This window comes from Neodiprion fabricii, chromosome 2 (assembly GCF_021155785.1).
Source record: "Neodiprion fabricii isolate iyNeoFabr1 chromosome 2, iyNeoFabr1.1, whole genome shotgun sequence".
In the NCBI taxonomy this organism is placed as follows: Eukaryota; Metazoa; Arthropoda; class Insecta; order Hymenoptera; family Diprionidae; genus Neodiprion; species Neodiprion fabricii.
Window position 1 is genome coordinate 27,722,247 of NC_060240.1, and position 18,410 is coordinate 27,740,656.

At 44.3% G+C, this 18,410-nt stretch overlaps 1 protein-coding gene and 1 long non-coding RNA gene across 3 annotated transcripts; one reads left to right on the top strand and one right to left on the bottom strand.

Annotated features, from left to right (window-relative positions):
• The first annotated feature begins 645 nt into the window (after positions 1 to 645).
• Positions 646 to 1,262, top strand: LOC124176858. The gene is made up of 2 exons (XR_006869483.1): positions 646 to 742; positions 900 to 1,262. It is a non-coding gene; the product is annotated as an uncharacterized LOC124176858 (long non-coding RNA).
• LOC124176852 (sodium channel protein Nach-like) lies at positions 737 to 13,968 on the bottom strand. 2 transcript variants are annotated; one of them, XM_046558639.1, is made up of 11 exons: positions 13,743 to 13,968; positions 4,681 to 5,008; positions 3,719 to 3,928; positions 3,176 to 3,344; positions 2,925 to 3,073; positions 2,460 to 2,571; positions 2,058 to 2,370; positions 1,905 to 1,973; positions 1,299 to 1,482; positions 1,073 to 1,179; positions 737 to 1,001 (listed from the first exon to the last, which is right to left on the bottom strand). In XM_046558639.1, exons 1-11 carry the CDS (start codon positions 13,939 to 13,941, stop codon positions 874 to 876), a joined length of 1,968 nt encoding a protein of 655 aa, XP_046414595.1. In that variant the 5' UTR covers positions 13,942 to 13,968; the 3' UTR covers positions 737 to 873. The 2 variants fall into 2 exon arrangements, with proteins under 2 accessions (XP_046414595.1, XP_046414596.1); XM_046558640.1 differs by lacking the exon at positions 13,743 to 13,968 and adding an exon at positions 9,594 to 10,332 and having other exon boundaries at positions 4,681 to 5,016.
• Between the last annotated feature and the right edge of the window lie 4,442 nt (positions 13,969 to 18,410).

The window sequence follows — 18,410 nt, forward strand, 5'->3', positions numbered from 1 at the left end:
CGTATTGATTTCGGTCAAAAATGAATTTTTCTAATTTAAATGAATCTTCACATTTTTGGACCTCTAGTATCCGAAAAACAGATCTCTCGATTTGTTGGTCTGTCGGTCGTTCACCTGTCTCGACAAATTCCCATGATGATCTCATAAACGGTTTGATGAAAAAAATCTGAAATTTACAGGACATCACATCCAAACGATGGGTACGAAAAATTGCCGTGTCCCATTTTTTTCTAACATGTGCTTCTATTGGAAAGAATTGATAAGTCAATTTTTTTACAAATTTCCTGTGATGACCTCGGAAACAACTTGATGAAAAAATCTGAATTTTGCACGACCCTACATGCAGATCATGATGGTTTTGGAAAATTGCTACGTCTTGTTTATTCTTCGGCGTATGCTTCTATTGCAAAAAATGTGAAATTCCAACAATCGAAGCCCGTTGACACAGTTTATAGGACATTTTTTAAAAATTTCATGCAAATTACAATTAAACAAATAAAGTAGCGCAATAGTAAACAATTTCACGAAAGAGAGATCATTTTATGAGAAAAAAGAGTATTAGCGACAAAAGATTTTCATCACACCGAAGGTACTTCCAATAATTGAACTGGTTTTCACAGTGATGGAAAGTACCGTGAAAAATACTAATATTTGATCGGCGAAACGTGTGTATGATAAGAACAAGTAGACAGGCAATAGTGAAACAGGGAGGACTTCGACCAGTAACGATTACCAGAAACAGGTATGTGTTTCAAATTAATAATGTACGTAAAATAGTAGTGTAAGTCACGATAAGAAACAAAACGCCCGCAATTAAAAATTTCAAGCATGACAATGTTAACAAGATCGATTAATAAATGACTCGTGCTTCGATCATATCCGCCCTTTTTTGTTACCAGTCCACAAGTCCGCTATCAATCGAATGGAGAAGAAATATATCAGTTCAAACGCAGACATCAGACTGAATCCTGCGAAGAGCCCGAGCAGTCCACCGAACGAGGCTGAAACAATTTTTGTTAAGCCGTCAGATTCGATATTCTTGATCATTTCAAGGTAGAGGAAAAATTTTTACCGAACAGGTTGTGCCAGTCGTAATAAACATCGCGACGGTATTGAGTTGACACCAGGTCACTGAAGAATACGTGTAAAAGGCTATGATTCTTGACGTCAACACCCTTACTGCGAAGATAAAGAAAGTAATCAGACGAGGTGGATAGACAGCGGTAGAGTCGGGAATCTTGATAAAAAAAAAAAAAAAAGAAAGGATGGCAAAGTAACGTATAGCAATTGATACTCGCTAGAATTCAAGATCGTGATAGGCATTGCTGCGATCCAATATTCCAGCGGAGCTTTGAAGGGGGTAGCGAAAGAGGCTGCAATCGGGAATGCATTTGCACGGTCCGCTTTCGTAATCCAACACCTCTATCGACGGCAGGTGTCTGTTCGTTACCTTGGTCCCCGGCCATGAAGTTTCGTACCAATCTACGCAGATAATTTTAACGTTGATATTAGGAAATCTCCTAATTGCCTTCGATTATATTAACAGGAGTGACTCGAGAATCAGCGTGAATTTAAACATCTCATTGTCAGTCAAGTTTCTCCCTGATGCATTTATTGTTTTCTTGACTAATGCACTCGGCAAATATTGTACGGTAATTGAATAATAAAAATAATCTATATCCGACCGGTTCTTTTTTCCTTGTTAAAACATGAATATACCAATTTGAATGTATAAGCATGTTTTCTAGTAGGTAGTCAATTTGGTCTATTTTTTATCGTTCTACTTTTGTCTCGACGTATTTGCTTATACGGGCCTGTGTTAACTGTCCTACGGTGAGTATTCTCGAAAGCACGCGTATCTTATTGTTACTTTATTTACGATATGAAAAATCCTGATTACGAACCCTGGAAATCGTAGACACACTTCACGTCGGTAAGGTTACAGATTCTTACGCTGGTGTTTGTGTCTGGATCTTGGAAGCATAGGGAGAAGAAATTGCAATCATATTCGCTTGACGAATGATTGTAAGAAAAATGCAAACATCGTATACATATACCGTTTTCTGGAAGTTCAACAGAGGCAAAACGTAGGTATGCCTGATAATAGGGAATGCATCCGCATTTCTCAAATATCGTTTGCATACGGCATACGGCAAGGCAATTGTTGTAGGAGTAATTTCCCATCAGTGCTGTCAGGTCTTGCCCCTCGTCCGAGAATATGCAACTTCGTTTCGACACGGGAAGACTGCGCACATCATCCGTTGAGTATGTAACTTCCGGTGTAACGCTGAGGAACACTTCTTTGTCCATGCGGATCAGTTTGTTCTTAGCGTTACGGTCCGGGTAGTCGTAAGGATCGTGAAGAATCACCTGCGTATAATAACAATCATATAATGTAAGTTACACACCGTTGCACAAAGCCGAATGCACGATATTCACAGACGCGGAGGTAAAATTACCTTAAGACCGTAACCTCCGAGAAGTGCCGCGTGGTAATCTAAGGGTGCCATGTTTAACAGCACCGTCAATCCGGTCTGATAGCCACAAGCCGTCACCCTCTTAGGTATGCGCCTGCGGTATCGAATAGTTTTAACAATTTTTTTCAGGTTTCAATCACAAGTCGAGTGATTTATTTTGTAAAGGTAAAATATGTAAGAAATCACACAATAAATCACCAAAGAATGAATCGTTGGATATACTAGATCAAAAATACTATTGACTAGTTTCTCATTGGAAATATTATTATACCTGAATTAGTACTAACACAGTTGGACCCTTGGTTCTCAATCAAAGCTGAAAATACTGATTGCTTCTGGGCGCAAGAGGTCGTGATAATTTTGCGATGATATCAATAATTCTCAGGGTATTTTCGGTAGGTATACATCACCCTCGGGCGTATTTAACTTTGATCTTATTATGCTTACCGGGATTTTTCACGATCTGGGACTCCGATATAGTTGAAACTGCAGCAGATACCATCACGGCTCAGGGATGACTCAAATATCGAGTCACAAGAGATGATGTTTCCCTTCCATTTGCATCTCACTGTTATCTCGGAGCAGTTTCTCGTTACCTGCATGGTCGACATACTTTATTTTTACCACATTGAGTAACAAGAAAGTATCGCGAGTCCCTTCGGCAAGTATTGTTCGTATGATACGTGAACGTTGTATACCAATTTCATGACGTCAGGAATCGTCAAGTCGTTATCGTCGAATATCTCCTGTAGCCGGGTCAGGTTGGTGTAAACTTTTTGGCTAGAAATATCTGGGTCAAGAAGCTTGTTCAGGAGTCGCATCTCGGCTAACAGAACCGTTTCAGATTCATTCTCCAACCGAGGTCCACTGCGATTTAATAAATCAAATATAAAAGTATGTAATTAAAAATATTGCAATTATAAATCAGTTCTCAGACGACTCGTAAAGTACGGTAAGAATCAGTTATACAACGTACAATGCGAGCGTACGCTCAATGTGTATTTTTAATTAAAAAGGATCAATAATAGAAGCGTTTCGCGTCTAATTCGACTTACTTCACCCTCAACTCTATTATTTAGTATTTCACCTCGCAACAGTTCAATGTGACTGCATTTTAATGGGAGTTTGATTTATGTCTATGCATACCGAAGTAATGCCCGTAATAAAAAGTAAAAGTGTATTTATAAGTACATATAGTGTATCGTTCGCTCGATTGAGATATACATCGCAACGCAACCTACTGCAGAGAATTAACCAAGTCGTGAGCCCGGCTTAGCGATACACGGTTGAGATCGCAGATGGTGACGGCGGGAAATCTGTAGTTCCAAATACCGTGATGAGTGGACTCGATCACAGTGAGAGTTGGATGCGCCGCGTTGTACTCCCATGCAATTTGCATCAGAGCAATGGCACAGCAGAGAGAAACGACAACGCCTACGGCCCAAATCGCCCTGTGCAAGATTACAGATATAATTACCATATTAGAAGCCCTGGCGAAAAAAATGATTTCTATACGATTTTCTACGTATCGGGATATTTCGTACAATTTTTTACGACAAATCGTTTTCGTAAAAAAACTTGTAGATTTCGGGTGAAAATGTGTATTTTTTCTGTAAAAAATCTACAAAACGCTACAATTTTTTAAGAAAATTAACAATTCTTTGTGGAAAAACAATGCGCATTTACAATTTAGTAAGAAATAATACGAAATTTTGCAATTTCTGTAAAAATTTCATTTGTTATAGTAACTAGAAAAATTGAGTAAAACGGGTATCGTTAAAAAAAACTGTTTGAATATTGTTGAAATCACGAAGAACGAGGTACGCCTAACCATTTTGCACTATCGTCGATCATTTTTTGGTAATTGCAACGCAAAATCAGTTTGTTCGGTTTACTATACTTTTTTAGTTAAATAAAGCTTTAACGTCAATTTATTGTTGCAGAAGCATTAAATTTTCGCAACAGTTGCAAGAAAATATAGTAACGGATGCTAGACTTTCCGGTAACAGCTAGAAAACTAATTTTCATTTTCTACCTGTAACTATATTTTTCGATTGTGGTGAAAAATGAAAATAGTTAAGGACTGAGCGGTAACCGGGACTAAAAATTTCTCTCAGTGTGGACCGGAGAGATGGAGAAAAGCGCACTTGACGAGGGAGAACTTGAGCAGCTGGTACTGCCATCCAATCGCATCCCACCTTACCTCTCGTAAACTGAGCGTTGACTCTGAGCGATGTACTTGTACCCGTGGAGTCCGGTTGAGAGACAGAATTCCCGTGCTTGTTTCGTGAGAACGCGTCGCCACGCGGAGCTTCTTCGAGCCGGGGTTTTCTCGCGTTGTAATTCGACCATCGTAATGTCCGGCGATCTGGTAACTGTGCACGGTACACCTTTGAGGCGATACCAGCACCACCAACGCCTCCATCCCCCGTTGTCGCACGTTATTAAATATTCACTCGGCCTTCCGGTTTGCGTCGCGCACTGATTATAATCACGCCGCGTGCGCTTGACTCGCCGGCGATTAACGATTCCTGCAAAGCTTAAATACAGCTATATACTTTGTCAACAGGGGGTATTTTTCCATCGACCGGCCGTTTTTCATCATTCGTTAAATTGTAGCCTTCGATCAGTCGACAAATTATTATCAGGGACTGCGATATATGTAAAAAAGTTTTGTTCTTCTTCATAATTTTATCAAAATAACACACGTGCAAACAAAATTAAGTCTGCTGTGTGCGTGTTTAGTACAATTCTGATCGTAATTATATCGACGATATTGGAGCATTATTATCATAAAAATTCGAAACTTACACTATTGAATATAGTTTTACCCAGCATGCAGAACTTTCGGGAAAGTTTGCATAAATTCGAGAGCTCCAACAGTTTTGATTTAAGAGAAAATGTGACAGACTTTAAATTGCAAAAAAAGTTCGTAATACAACTCCATAAATAAATCTTCAACAATTTCAGTAGTACCGAAATTATTTTCTCATTCCAAAACTCTCAAAACCGCCACTCGATAAATCTCACCGCAAATTCTATAAATTTTCCCAAGATTGCACCGAAATTGAATTTAAGTTAGGTTTAAAAACCTGTAAACATAGATGCCTGCGAGTTTCTTTGCATACTACCAAAATCCGGTAAATCGTGCACGACGAATAGAATTTCCATTAAATTGACTGGCGTGAAAAGAGGTTCGTATCGAGGAGAAGAGGCTCATCCACCAGACGGTGTTGGGGGTTCACAACGCACTATCTTTGCAGACGTACAAGCTGGTGGTTTTCGTCCGGGATCCTCGTGCCTCGCGTTATTGGGTCTCGCGCGATATTAAAGTTTCAAGATGCCGCGGAGGCGCTCTCTTCACTGACTCAGCAGGCGTTTGTCATTAATAACGCCCGAGTACCACGAGGGCATGTAAGATAGGCCAGCAAAGTGCCGCGGCGTCCTCCGGCACACGTCATTAGACAGAAGCCGTCGGCCTCTCGACGTCCGGCGACCTTCGCGATCCGGTCCTCAAACCCCCGGGGGTGGCATGCCGAGGGCGAGGGCTAGAGGTGAAGGATCGCGCCGGGGTTAAAGAGGGAATATATGGCGCAGCGCCCCGCGTACGGACAAGGTTCAGCTTTGTACTTTAAACGGCGTGAAATCACGACTGTGGGGTTCCAACGGTTCGCCCTCTACCCACCCCGACGACCGGCGTCGGGCGAAACGTCGCGCCGTGAGAAAAACTTCGCACCTATAAGTACGATAATATATATACCCACCTATGTCACGCAGGCGAATAGACACGTGCGACGCTACGCGACTGGGAATAATTAATGTGTTTATAATTGATTCTTGGTCACATCTTGTCAAATTCATGCGTGGGATTGCTACAATTTTTTTAAATCTTCGATCTCACTCCACAATCATTTTACATTCTTTCGCGAAGACTGTTATTTAGTACGCTATATACAATTTTATATAGGTGGGTAAATTTAATACCGCTATGTTTTTATCAAAATCCCATATCAGTGCTATTTTGATAAGTTTAATATTTGCCGATAACAATGTGACGAAAGAAAAAGCGTAGTAGTAGGATTACATAGAATCATTACCTTCTCGACGAAACATTCCATCACGGAATGAAATCTTCACGATTATGTTATAGTCTTTACAATTTTAATGTGATTTGAACCGAAAAGTCGATATTTGGGCTCTATGCATGCGGTTTAGAATGTATAAAGTGTTGCTGTTTCTTGTATTTTTTTGGAAAATATTCGGGGCTCACAAATATTGACGACGATTTTGACGAATACTTAATTTGCGTCTATCTCATATAAATAAAATAAGTGAAAAGGTATTGATTCTCGACTCTCACCAACCTCTTTGATATGAATACAAGTATTCTAATATCTATTAACTGCAAAGTGTTTTAAAACAAAACTGATGAAACTCGTAGCAATATTTCTATACACTTGATAGATAAGCAATTAAAATATATAAATAAAAAACACAATTATTTATCTTTTCCACCTGTGCAGGATGTTGACATATACGGAATGGCCGACGACCGGAAGGGAAGGGTCACTTCCGCGTCCAGGCGAGACGCGAAATTTCGAGTGAATTCGTCCCGGGTGCAGAACAACCCCGGTTTATACGATCGAGTCCCGTACCGCACAGGGCATTGTAATGATGGGACGATTTTAATTACGGAACGACTCGGTCGGCCACCCCGACGCGTGCGGCACGCCGGATTCGGGGCAAACGGAGCGTGGGTGGGGTAACGACGTATTATCCTGCCAACCGCAAGCACCCCCGTAGGTACCCGTCAACCCCCGCACCCTGCTGCAACAATTTGTTAACTGCCGGAGAATTGACTACGACTCACGTGCGTCTCTTTATACGCGTTGATACATATACCTACTCTTACTCCTCTCTGTGAACCTATTTGAGAATTTCCTCCTCTTTGTACGTGTCGAGAAGCGTCCCTCGTAGCGAGAGGAATTATTCTTTATCGGTGTGTTCATTGCGTGACGGAGGCGTCTTTCGCTTAATCTAAATCTCTGGCAAAACTCTTGACGTTGGTTTTAATGAAAGTACTTATTTCATACAATACAAGTATGACCGTTCAGGTGAAGTGCGAATAATTATAGGCAGATTTCAAGCTTGATACCCCGAGTTCCGATCGGATGATTGAGAACTGCGGAAGAGCCATGAACCGCATAAATTGAGTAGTCGAAAAGTTCAAGTTCAAGGAAATTCTCATCGCAATTGCTTTCGAATTCTACAAACATAAATAAATGTATATCATAATTATGTGTTATCTCCAGGGTCAAGATAAATCTTACGACGCGCGGTATATTATGCATTAATACCCTCTAAATACGTGCTACCCACATCCAATTTTGCTGAAAAAAAGTGTTCCCCGTTTCTCCCGCATTATATAACAGTATCGCGTATAAGCCGTAAGCGCGTCTACGTTCATATATACCTACGAAGCGAGTTACGCGTGCAGGATATTCCCGGATAGAGACGAGGGTTTGAGGGTAGTGGGACGTGAGACATGTTCCTGCCTCGGTTTGGGAATGGGGGAAGTGCGCGAGCTGGCTGATGCACAGATATACTCTTGCAGAGGGATAGGGGCTCCGATCGCAGGGCAGAACGCGAAGTAGAAGAAGAAGAAGAAGAAGAAGGAGAAGAAGAAGAAGAAAAAGACTACGGGAGGAGATGAAGAAGAGACGGAAGAGATTTTATGGGGGCCCCGAGTATATTTCCTGATTGAGCGAACTAATCCACGCAAAGGAGTTTTATCGACGAGGTTGAATCGCTCCGGGAAGGGAGGAACCAAGATTCCCTTCATAGTTGTTAGCCGCGTCTCAGAACTCACGGGCATTCTACATCCCCACATTGCACCGACACATCCCCATATTATTGCACATGCACGTAAAGCGCAATACCTTATCGAGTCTATCGGATTTCCACTCTCCGTGCAGCTAAGCGTACGAGGTGCATGTGGGTTGTCAAATTATACCTGGGTGATGGAAATTTCAAGTGTGATAACGAGGCGGTGATTTTCCTCAAAAATTGAAGGTAAAAAGGAATAAATGAGCTTGCGTAGAGACGGCGCAGTTTGATCTCGCGAACTCGTTTCACGGTGCAGGGTGAAGCAAATCCTTCCGACGATACAGATACGAGATGGGCTTGGGACCGACTGGCGGCCCTGAGGAAGAGCCCGCAGAGTTACGATTCGCGCAAGGATCGCGTATAAGATGAAACCAGCCCCCGCCCAGGACGTGTCGCGGCTCGGACTCGTCCCTATATAAGTCGATTCCTACGAGTCCTAAGTCTTACTGCTAGGTATTTACATACCTAGAAAGCCTGCCCTGCCCCAGCGTCACGAATTACGATCGTGCGGCTTCTTCGCGAAATAGGGAATGACGGAATTTCAGTCTCGGTATTCAGGAGTCCCGGGACTAGCCCTTATAAAACCGCATGGTATTACGTGTATAAGTAATCGAACGGCGAACGATGAGGCGCTAACCTCGCCGGAAGATTTAAATAATCATATATATCTGACCGTCCAATAAATCGTCTGTGTCCACCGGGTCACCCTCGGTGCCTCCGTCGCCGTCGCCGTCGCCGTCGCCCTAACTGCTGCCGTCTATAGCTTCGGGGGGAAGTGATCTATGCGTTCCCTATAACAACCAGAATCAAAACATCGGACTCCGGCTGCGGATACTCGCCGGGAGGGAGCTGCGAGCCGCTTCGCCCCGCGTCTGTATTCCCCGGAAAACGTACTCGCCCCGTAAGATTTACGGACTCCGAACCGCGCGATTCCCCGATTCCAAGATCCGCGATTCGTTGCCCCGTATATGTGCCCAATACGGTATACATGCCTACGTGTGTGTTGGGAAACCGTGAAGGAAACGACGACCGAACTTCGTTTCAAAACTGGGTCTAAAAAGCGTGGCTTTGGACAATCGCTACTCCGAATTCGGAACGCACGGTAGCGCTGTATTGTAATAGAATACAAAGTCAAATTTATCTGACCTCTGACGGCACTGAAAAGTAGGAATAACTCATTAATCGACAATCATGCTCGTAAAACTTGCGTTGTTTTTCTGTGAAACTTACCGATCGACGTCAGCTCTTTTTTTTTATCAACTTCGCTTTTTATTGCTACGTATTTCAAGTGTAGTTTCGGTTGTCCATCCGCAGGTGTTGGGCGGTAAATTTCACACAATTTCACTCACTTTTCTCGAAATTTGACGGGATTGATTTTTGGATAAAAAATGTAGATCACCGCGACACGTTCCCCCGTCTTGTTGAAAGAGCTAACATCGGAGGCACGTTCGCGGTTGTCGGTCTCGTTTTAAGCGGTCGACTTTTCTACGGTGGCTACGGTCGAGGGCCGAGCACCGTATGAATATTCATTAACAGCAAATATACCTCGGTTACTCGGTGGCAGGATAGGGTTGTTGTCACTTGTGCGGATTCCAGATAGCGGATGCCATGGGGCGTGAGAGCGGGACTGCACCCTGGTCACCTCAGAGGGTCCTTGTTTATGATATCTATAACACTGGTCAAGCACCTAACGGCGCTTTCTACTCCCGCTTTACCTTCGCGGGCTTGTAATCTCGACCCCGCGAGAGCCGCTCGGCCATCCGAACCGCAGATACAGCACGTCGCTCGAGACCGCGAATTATAATAATGCGATAGCTGCGGAACGCTGCTGAACGGACACCCATACACACGCGCAGTGGGAACACAGATTGGGTATCGTTGCAATATCGCCCACGTACACACCTTTCCACATAAGATATCGTATAACTGCATGTACCTGTCCCTATAAGCGTGGGAGGCCCTTTCGACACATTCGACAAGTATAAGGTACTATGAGCCCGGGATGAAGAAGATTACGAAGAGCAGTTTTTAGCTCATATCGTTGACTCAGCTAGGTCATCGTGCTTGTATTGTCTGATTTTTGTTGTTACATGTTTCACATAATGGCATAGTAATCGATAGAACAGTTTCCCGTTGTTTTTTTTTCTAAGTTTCAAGCACTATGTCATATTTATCAGCGAATCTAGCACAAAATCAAAATGGACACCATATCGAGTATTACGCTTCGAAGTTCATTTCAGCTGTACGACGATATCGAGTTACTCAGTGATATTTCACGTCGAATAATATGACGGCAAGAATAGTTTTAACGTATAATTTCACCTTTGTCGAAATCCTGTAAGGAGGAGAACTGAGAATTCAGTTGGCGGAATTCGTACGTGTGTACAGCGTTGCATGCATCGTCTATGGTTCACTCTTCCGGCACGGTTCTAGGTTTTATTGAGATTGACGGGTAAAGTGGCTCCTCGTCCTGGACGAACGTTGAGCGGTCAGTGGCAGTTAGCGTGGCTGGTATCGGAGGCTATATGCGAAGGCGATCAAACGCGGCGTCGGGGCTGGCCAAGTGTCTATCTGAATACCCATCCCTGCGCGTTGAAATTTACGAGGAGATATCGTGATGCGGCATGGTACGGTTGGCGCATACGAAATCAGGTGTTCGTTCGAATTTCGAAATAAGGGGGAGATTCGAACGATTTTTCGCGGTGTATTTCACGCATAATTTCACCTGAATTCAACGGGGAATACATATATTCCACGCATCTGCACGCAGTCAAGCCCCATCGCACACGTGAGCTGCTCTCCGTGCACGCTGATCGAGAGCTTTCCTCCTCTCACTTTTTCCATCTACGGCTTTTACATTCTTCCCACCCTCCGCCGACCGCGATCTCGGTCTTAGTTAGTCGCCTCGCGGGTAAAAATTCATTAGCGATTTTCCCCTGGTGTATCTGCCGAAGGGAGGAGAACCCCTGTGGATAAATCACTTGACCGTCGCTGGCTAAGAAAGCTCTGCGGGCGAGAGAAACACGATTAACGGAATTAGCTCGCGATCTGAGCGTGAAGACTTTCTTAACAATGGAATTTAGTTTCTTTATGTCAAAACCGGTACCAGTCGTACGATTTTCAATTGTTTCACTTATTTTTAAAACCCGTCATACCATTGCAGCAAAAACGCACGGTTAGCGTATTCAAAAAGTCTTTTTAAAAAGTTGGCGTGAAAAAGTTCGTACATAAGAAAGTGTAAAACTTTCGTAAGCCCATTCTCCCAGCCAAACTTTGCACATTTTTCTACCCGACCCGTAATAATCTAAGACAGGATAGGTTTTCGGATGAAAGTTGAATTCCACAAGGCGTTTAGTTACAATATATCAATTGTAAACACAACGATAGACAGTTGACTTAATAAAAACAATCGCATTAATCGTTATATAAGTAGTAAGTATAGTAAAGGTCATCCGAGGAGGTCAGCTCAAAATATGACTTCAGAATTCGAGGTAAAAAGCAACGGCTTCGTAAAGCACCCGGAGGGTAAAAGAATCGCGGATCGTAACATCTTTTGCGCGAATGGTAGGTATAATAGAGGGAGAGCTATACGCACTGTACAGTAAAGCACGTCGGAGGGAGTGAGAGAATGACGATGAGGCGTGGCTCAAAGAAGATAATATAAAATTCCCCGAAACGCTGCAATGTAGTTATAACGTCGGGTGGCAGGTAACTCGCTGGCGATGTAAGATAAAGACGTGAATATAGCGAGACGGTTCGTCCCCCTCCCTGCTCGCGGGGTCTTTATAGGCACGGCGGTCTTAACTCGGGCTCAACTTAAGAGGTACATAAACGTAACAATAAAGGTTTTAAAATAATCCCGGAGCTAACGCTCGGTCAATTAAGAATACCGCATAACACTCGAGAATAATTCTTCGGATGTGTGGGGGTGGCCCACCGCTCTGGAGGGTGTATAGATGTATAGTCCTCCAACTTCTTGTCCAATATACCGAGTTAAAACTGAACCGGAGTTGCGCTGAGAAGGACGAGGGTATCCCGTCTTCGAGTCAATCTTCGCCGCTATTCAAAATCGTCGAAGCATGTGACGTACGTCTTATACCCCAAACGTTTGAAATTGAAATTAATTTCTATCCCGCTGTACAGAGATATCTCAAATGTTTTCCGTGTTTGATGATCGCCAACCCCCGTCTCGCTCACCCTCTATAGAGAATTATAATCCCGCAGATGGAAACGTGACGTATTCCGTCTATCCACAATCCACATAAACAAATTCGAGGATTTCAGGTGTCCCTCGTCGTCAGTTATTGACCGCTCGGACTCCGGACCGAACCGTGAGCTGCGTATTTTTTGAAAGGCGCCAATCGGTAGGCAACCCGGCTTGCGCCCTCGCGTGGCGGGCAGCCTCGATAAGTACAAACACCGACGGGGCCGATCGATACAGGAGCAACCCGCAGTTTTTAATTTTACTCTAGTAAGTATTTGTTCACGCTCTATATTGCACCCGGGTGAAGGTGGCGAGGGATCAGACGGAAGCACCTCGCATGACGTCCTGTTTAGTCACCCGCAAAACCGTGTATTGTACATATAGGGGAAACGGATCTTCGTCAGATTTTCAGCTTCAAACATAATTCCTATACATCATAAGTAAGTTTGTTTTTTAAGCTTCGATCACTTTGTAACATTTTCAGAATGACAGTGAAATGAGACTGAATTGAGAATCCCGAAACTTTTCCGCTGATTTTAAAGGTTCATTTTTATTCGGGTGAACGGAGTTTTTTCTTTCCGCACGGCATAATAAGAAACATCTGACTCTGGAAAGAAACGGTGAGACTGCGCTCTGTATTTGTCACACGTAGTCTGCCGCTTAATTGCCGACAACAATAGAAATCGAAGGGAGAGCTCTCGAGACTTTGTTAAGGATGGATCATCGCAGGGGTGGCGATTATTCGAGTAGATCCCCGTGACCGATTTAATAAACGCGTATAATAACACGGTGCACCATGAACAACAGCGCGGGAATATCGTGTAGAACGCGGACGATTACATATAAGGGTTTTGTATTAATTTGTAGCCAGAGCAATAAATCAAGAGGTTTGCACCATGACTTGTCCACCTTCACGCAGTGTTATACGTACGACTAGAACTCCCCTGCACCCATGTATAACTTATATACGTATATCACGTACATATAGTCAGTGCTGCGCACCGTGTCGCGTTGCGCCCTAAATCATAGGCTTGTAATTGCCCCGAGACCAGCGTTACGTGTATAATGGATCGCGGTAGGGTGTTGCGGTTCTCGCGTACCGAAACAATCGCCCGAGAACCGATATAACCGCGATCATTTCTACGCTCGGTAATTATTAACAGCAGCGTACTCACCGTTTTCCGATCGACGGATCGTGATCTCTGGATTCCTGGGTTCCGGGATGCTGCAACGACGATGGAACCAGGCCACTGCAGGCTTAAGGAGCGAGGCGAACGAGGCAAGGGTGAGAACTGCAACTAGGCCAATATGGACCCTCTCAACGCGCTCAAAGATCACGTATGCCGTTTTGCCTGGGGGCACAATTTTCACCATCGTAACATTTTTAAATATATCCGGACGAGAGAAACACACGTACGTACCTATACCTGTAACATGAATACTTTTACAAAGTCAGCACTGCCAAAATCACATTATACCGCATTCGGACGAGTAAAGAAATTTCTTGAATATTTGTTTTTCAATTATCCACCGATAGCTTTGATTTTGTGGCTAAAACCCGTTAGCGAAGAAACAAATTTCGTTCGTAACAGATGCAGGAGGTTGAGAATTTTTTCCGAACTTCGCTCTTCACTCGATCTCTTCATGTATTTCTGGTTACCGGTATCTTCCCTCGAGGATGAAGTAAGCCAAACCAATGGTTATTCAAGTCGATTCTTTTTCCGTAAAAGTGTCCATTGACCGTGAGACCGTCTCTGATGAATTGATGATCTTTTCACGTACATATTTCTGGCACCTATGGGTATAAAGAAAATTGTTGAAAATACAGCCCCGCAAGTGTGGACCTCAGGACAGTACGAGGATTTCAATAAAATATTCTTTACTGGAAACAAATTTTCGCTCATGGTCAGTAAAATCCCAATCGGTTGGTCGATCGATCTATCTATTTAGCTACTTATCTAACTACCCAATAGAAACGTGAGTGTGGTCTGCGCATGGTTATACAATTTCTACATCTACTAGAGATTCTTTGAACGATTTCTTGATTGGGGTTCGCATTGGTCGTTGAGTGCGAGAAGTCCGACTCCTGAAGAACGTTGCGTCCGAAGACGAAGACGAGGACAAGGACGACTGACGAAGGGTCGCGTTGGTTCTCTCGTCCCGCCGGGCAAGAAGCGGCGGAGAGGATGGCGAGAGAGAGAGAGAGAGAGAGAGAGAAGGAGGGATAGTGTGGCTAGTGATTGGATTACAGTCGGGCAGTCCCCGCGGACTCGCCAAATGACCGGGACAAATTGCCCCTTGCCTTCGGGAATACTTATACTCGTATACCGTCGATCGGACTCTTCACCCAGCTACCCCCCGATCCCCGAAACTCTCTTCCCGCATCACACAGCAGCGACATCATCGCCAGGTTTTGTGTGTACGTGTAATAATAAAGCAGGTGTACCGTATACACCTGCTAGAAGTGGGAGTCGATCGTAATTGACGGATGCAACCTCGACCGATTAGCCGCTTCGAATTGACCGGTTGGACTAGCTGCTATAAGGTTTTCCAATTCAGTAAGGATTCGCTGCAGTTATATCCCTCCCCCGTAAGCTGTAGTGGTGATACTTTATGGGACAGTTTAGATTAGGTCTCGCGCTGCGGGTGGTTATGCTCTTATTTTTTGTGTCCACGTTTTTTTCCTACATTTATATTCCTTTTTTGGTGTGTCTCTGATGCATCAGGCGGTATGGAACACAATCCTCGCATCTGCCACACTTCAGTCGCTGAAGGGCCATTGTCTCTGCACCCTGAAACAAACTACCGCAAACCTTTTTCATCATTCAGTAACGACCCTGCATGCGATATCCTACAGGATATCTATAAATAAATCTATGGTTGCCGTTTATCATTGATTCGATAACTTCTGATTTACCGATTTTATCCGAACGATGAAAAAAATATACTATATTATTTTTATGCTATCGAATGACACCGTACATGCGATGTGTCGATCAGTTACTTAAAAATCCATGGGTGAAACTAAAAAAACCGATTCCGGTAATAAAAAGTATAATTTAAGCTATTCGTTCATCTCTACATACCTACATGTATGTACGTACGTACCTATGACATAGAAATACCAGCAGCGATCGGCGATTAGTGGGGTCATTAGCGGCGGAAGGCGAAAGAAGTATTATTATACCTGCAGAGCGCGGGGAGCCCGTTATCTCCGCGGTCAATTAGACGCGTAAAGAATCGTCCCCGTTCCCCGCGTTCCGATTCCCATTCCGAATCCCATTCTCATCCCTGGGGTTCCCCCGGACTGCTGGGGACAAGGAGGGCCGAGCTTTCTTTGTCCGGCATGCTGGCCGTCCGCCACACAGGCATCTACCCTTAGGTTACGCTATACGGAACAGTCCGCGACGAAACGACCGCCCGGTGTAAATGGGACGACATAAGACGGAGAACAGGCGAGTGGCGGCCCAGCCGTTCTGTTTACTACTGAAAACGCTACGGACGTACACAGACATACATCGACGACGATTCGGTACGATTCGCATCTTCGATACCCTCGCCTTCCGATCAGATGGACAGATACACCGTCCGTTCTTTCCTTCTTTCCTTATTTCCCCCCCGCCGCGCCTTCCTAGAACGTTTCTGGAATAGTAATATCACCCCGTCCGGTGTCGAGTTTCTCTAATTTTTCCCTGGGAATCAACGAACATACTCTGCCCGGGACCGGTGGTACGAAGTCATAGAAGATTTCTTGAACTAAGATTAGATTTGACCGAAATCTCGATTACTCATATACGCCGATGCGTATAGGCGACTGTGGCTACATTTTTTTGGTATTTTATTTCACACGATAAATTTTCAGTGCTTGGTTATTTGTTGAGGATAAAATCATGGCTGAACTATTCTTAGGTGTAATTTCTTGGGCGTGAAATCACGCTTGATAGCTGACGAATGCTCAATACGATATTTTACCCAAAATACAATCTGAAGCGTGTCAATGACGGCTATGTCGATTCTGTGCATGCCTTTGAACTCGGAGTTCTGCGAATACTTCACAAGCTTGTGTTACTGTATATTAGCAAAGCTTGAGAATGCAGATTTTATAACTATTTCAAGCCAGACGTTTGGAATCAAGAAATCATTTCGGCAAACAGGCTTAAAAGATAGTTTCATCATTTTCGAGTATCACTTGTACAATAGCTCCAATTTAATTTCCCGTCCATATACCGATTATACCCATGAAGTAACACGCAGTGTAAAACACGGACTGAAATCGTGTGCGCGATATAATTTATACGACATCGTTATCCAATCAATAGGGCACGAGCGAGCAAACTTCAGGCAATTAAGCTTCTGTTTTTTCCTCTCCCAAGAAGCGTCGCCGTAGCAAAGGGGCGGGAGGATTTAGTGCTGTTTAACCCCGAGAAAGTTCTTCGATAAATAAAGAGCTCACTGCGGGTTGGGAAGACGAGGTGGAAACGCGGGGGGGGGGTTTGTTGTCCCAACAGAGGCGATCTGATTGCCAGTTAGTGAAGTCAAGTTAGCGCCGCTTCCGAGCTAACGGCCGGTCTGTCCGCCCCCGCCTCGAAGACGAGGACTAGGATGAGGACCGGGGGGCGGACGAGCCCGGCTGATTAGTAGCCCCGGACAATCGCCCACTGATTTCTAGGGATATTCAATCTCGGCGAGATCTCGGTCCGACACCATTTTCTCGCTCGCCGAATTCTCCTCGTGATTTTTCAGGCTCGGGTTATTAATCAGCAACGGGTCGCTTCCTCGGCGTTCACATCATCTACCTCGGTTCCTGCAGCACTTTTCTTCGTCCATCAACAAACGATGAACCCAGGCATTGGGCATCTCGCGTCCCGTGTTAAGCGTTATTGGTTCCAGAATCCCTGGCGCCATTTGTCTCAGGGAACACGATTTTTTTGGGGGCCCAGGATCCCAGAGGTGCATCACCTAATTGTCCCGCTAACGATCAGCGCCTCCGGTATAGAAGACGCTGAGAATGGATCGAATATCGGTGAGCGAACGGTTCGGGGTGTCGCGGTAGTGTCGCCCATGCGAGGAACGCGGAAACAATCTATCAGTTTATGAAATATATGAGATAGGCAGGTCGAGGGTGGTAAATCCCCGCGCGGAATCGCTGGATCGAGATCACGGGGATCGGCTTGGGGACTTTATATATACTCTCGCTCGCTGCACGCGTGCCCGTATAACTGTATACCATGTTATATCGTACACGCGCGATAGACTTCGCCGTATAAACTTACGGATCGTAGTATTATATAGTTTCGGACGGGTTTAATACGGCGGGAGTCAATCCGCACCGATCCGCCACTAACTCATAACCACTCTACCTCCGTCTCCCCCAATTGCAGGGGCTATATGTACGTGAGATGGACGACTACGAGGACTACTTTACGTCGAGGAAACTATAGAGGCAACGGAGCCGAGAGTGTCGCTCAGTCTTATTATAAGTATATTACCTACAAGGGGACCGATGTATATCATAGTACGGTTCGTCCTGGAAAGGAAATTTTTTAATAATACTAAGCGTTATACACAGGTTGCATCTTCAAGGTAATCGAAGTCAGCGAACATGAACTTCGATGCGCTCCGTAGGGACCCCTAATTATAGGCAAATCACGGTACAAGTCCACTCTGAGCAACTCCGCTCTTCTTTTGTTAGCACGCGGATAAAACTCGGAGTTGCTCGGAGTGGATTTGTACCCCGATTTGCCTATAATCAGGGAAATAACCCGGTACGTCTTCATAATTTTGACCCTGGATTGTTCAGCCGGAACGAATGAAAACGGATTAAACCTGCATTCGGAGGGTTT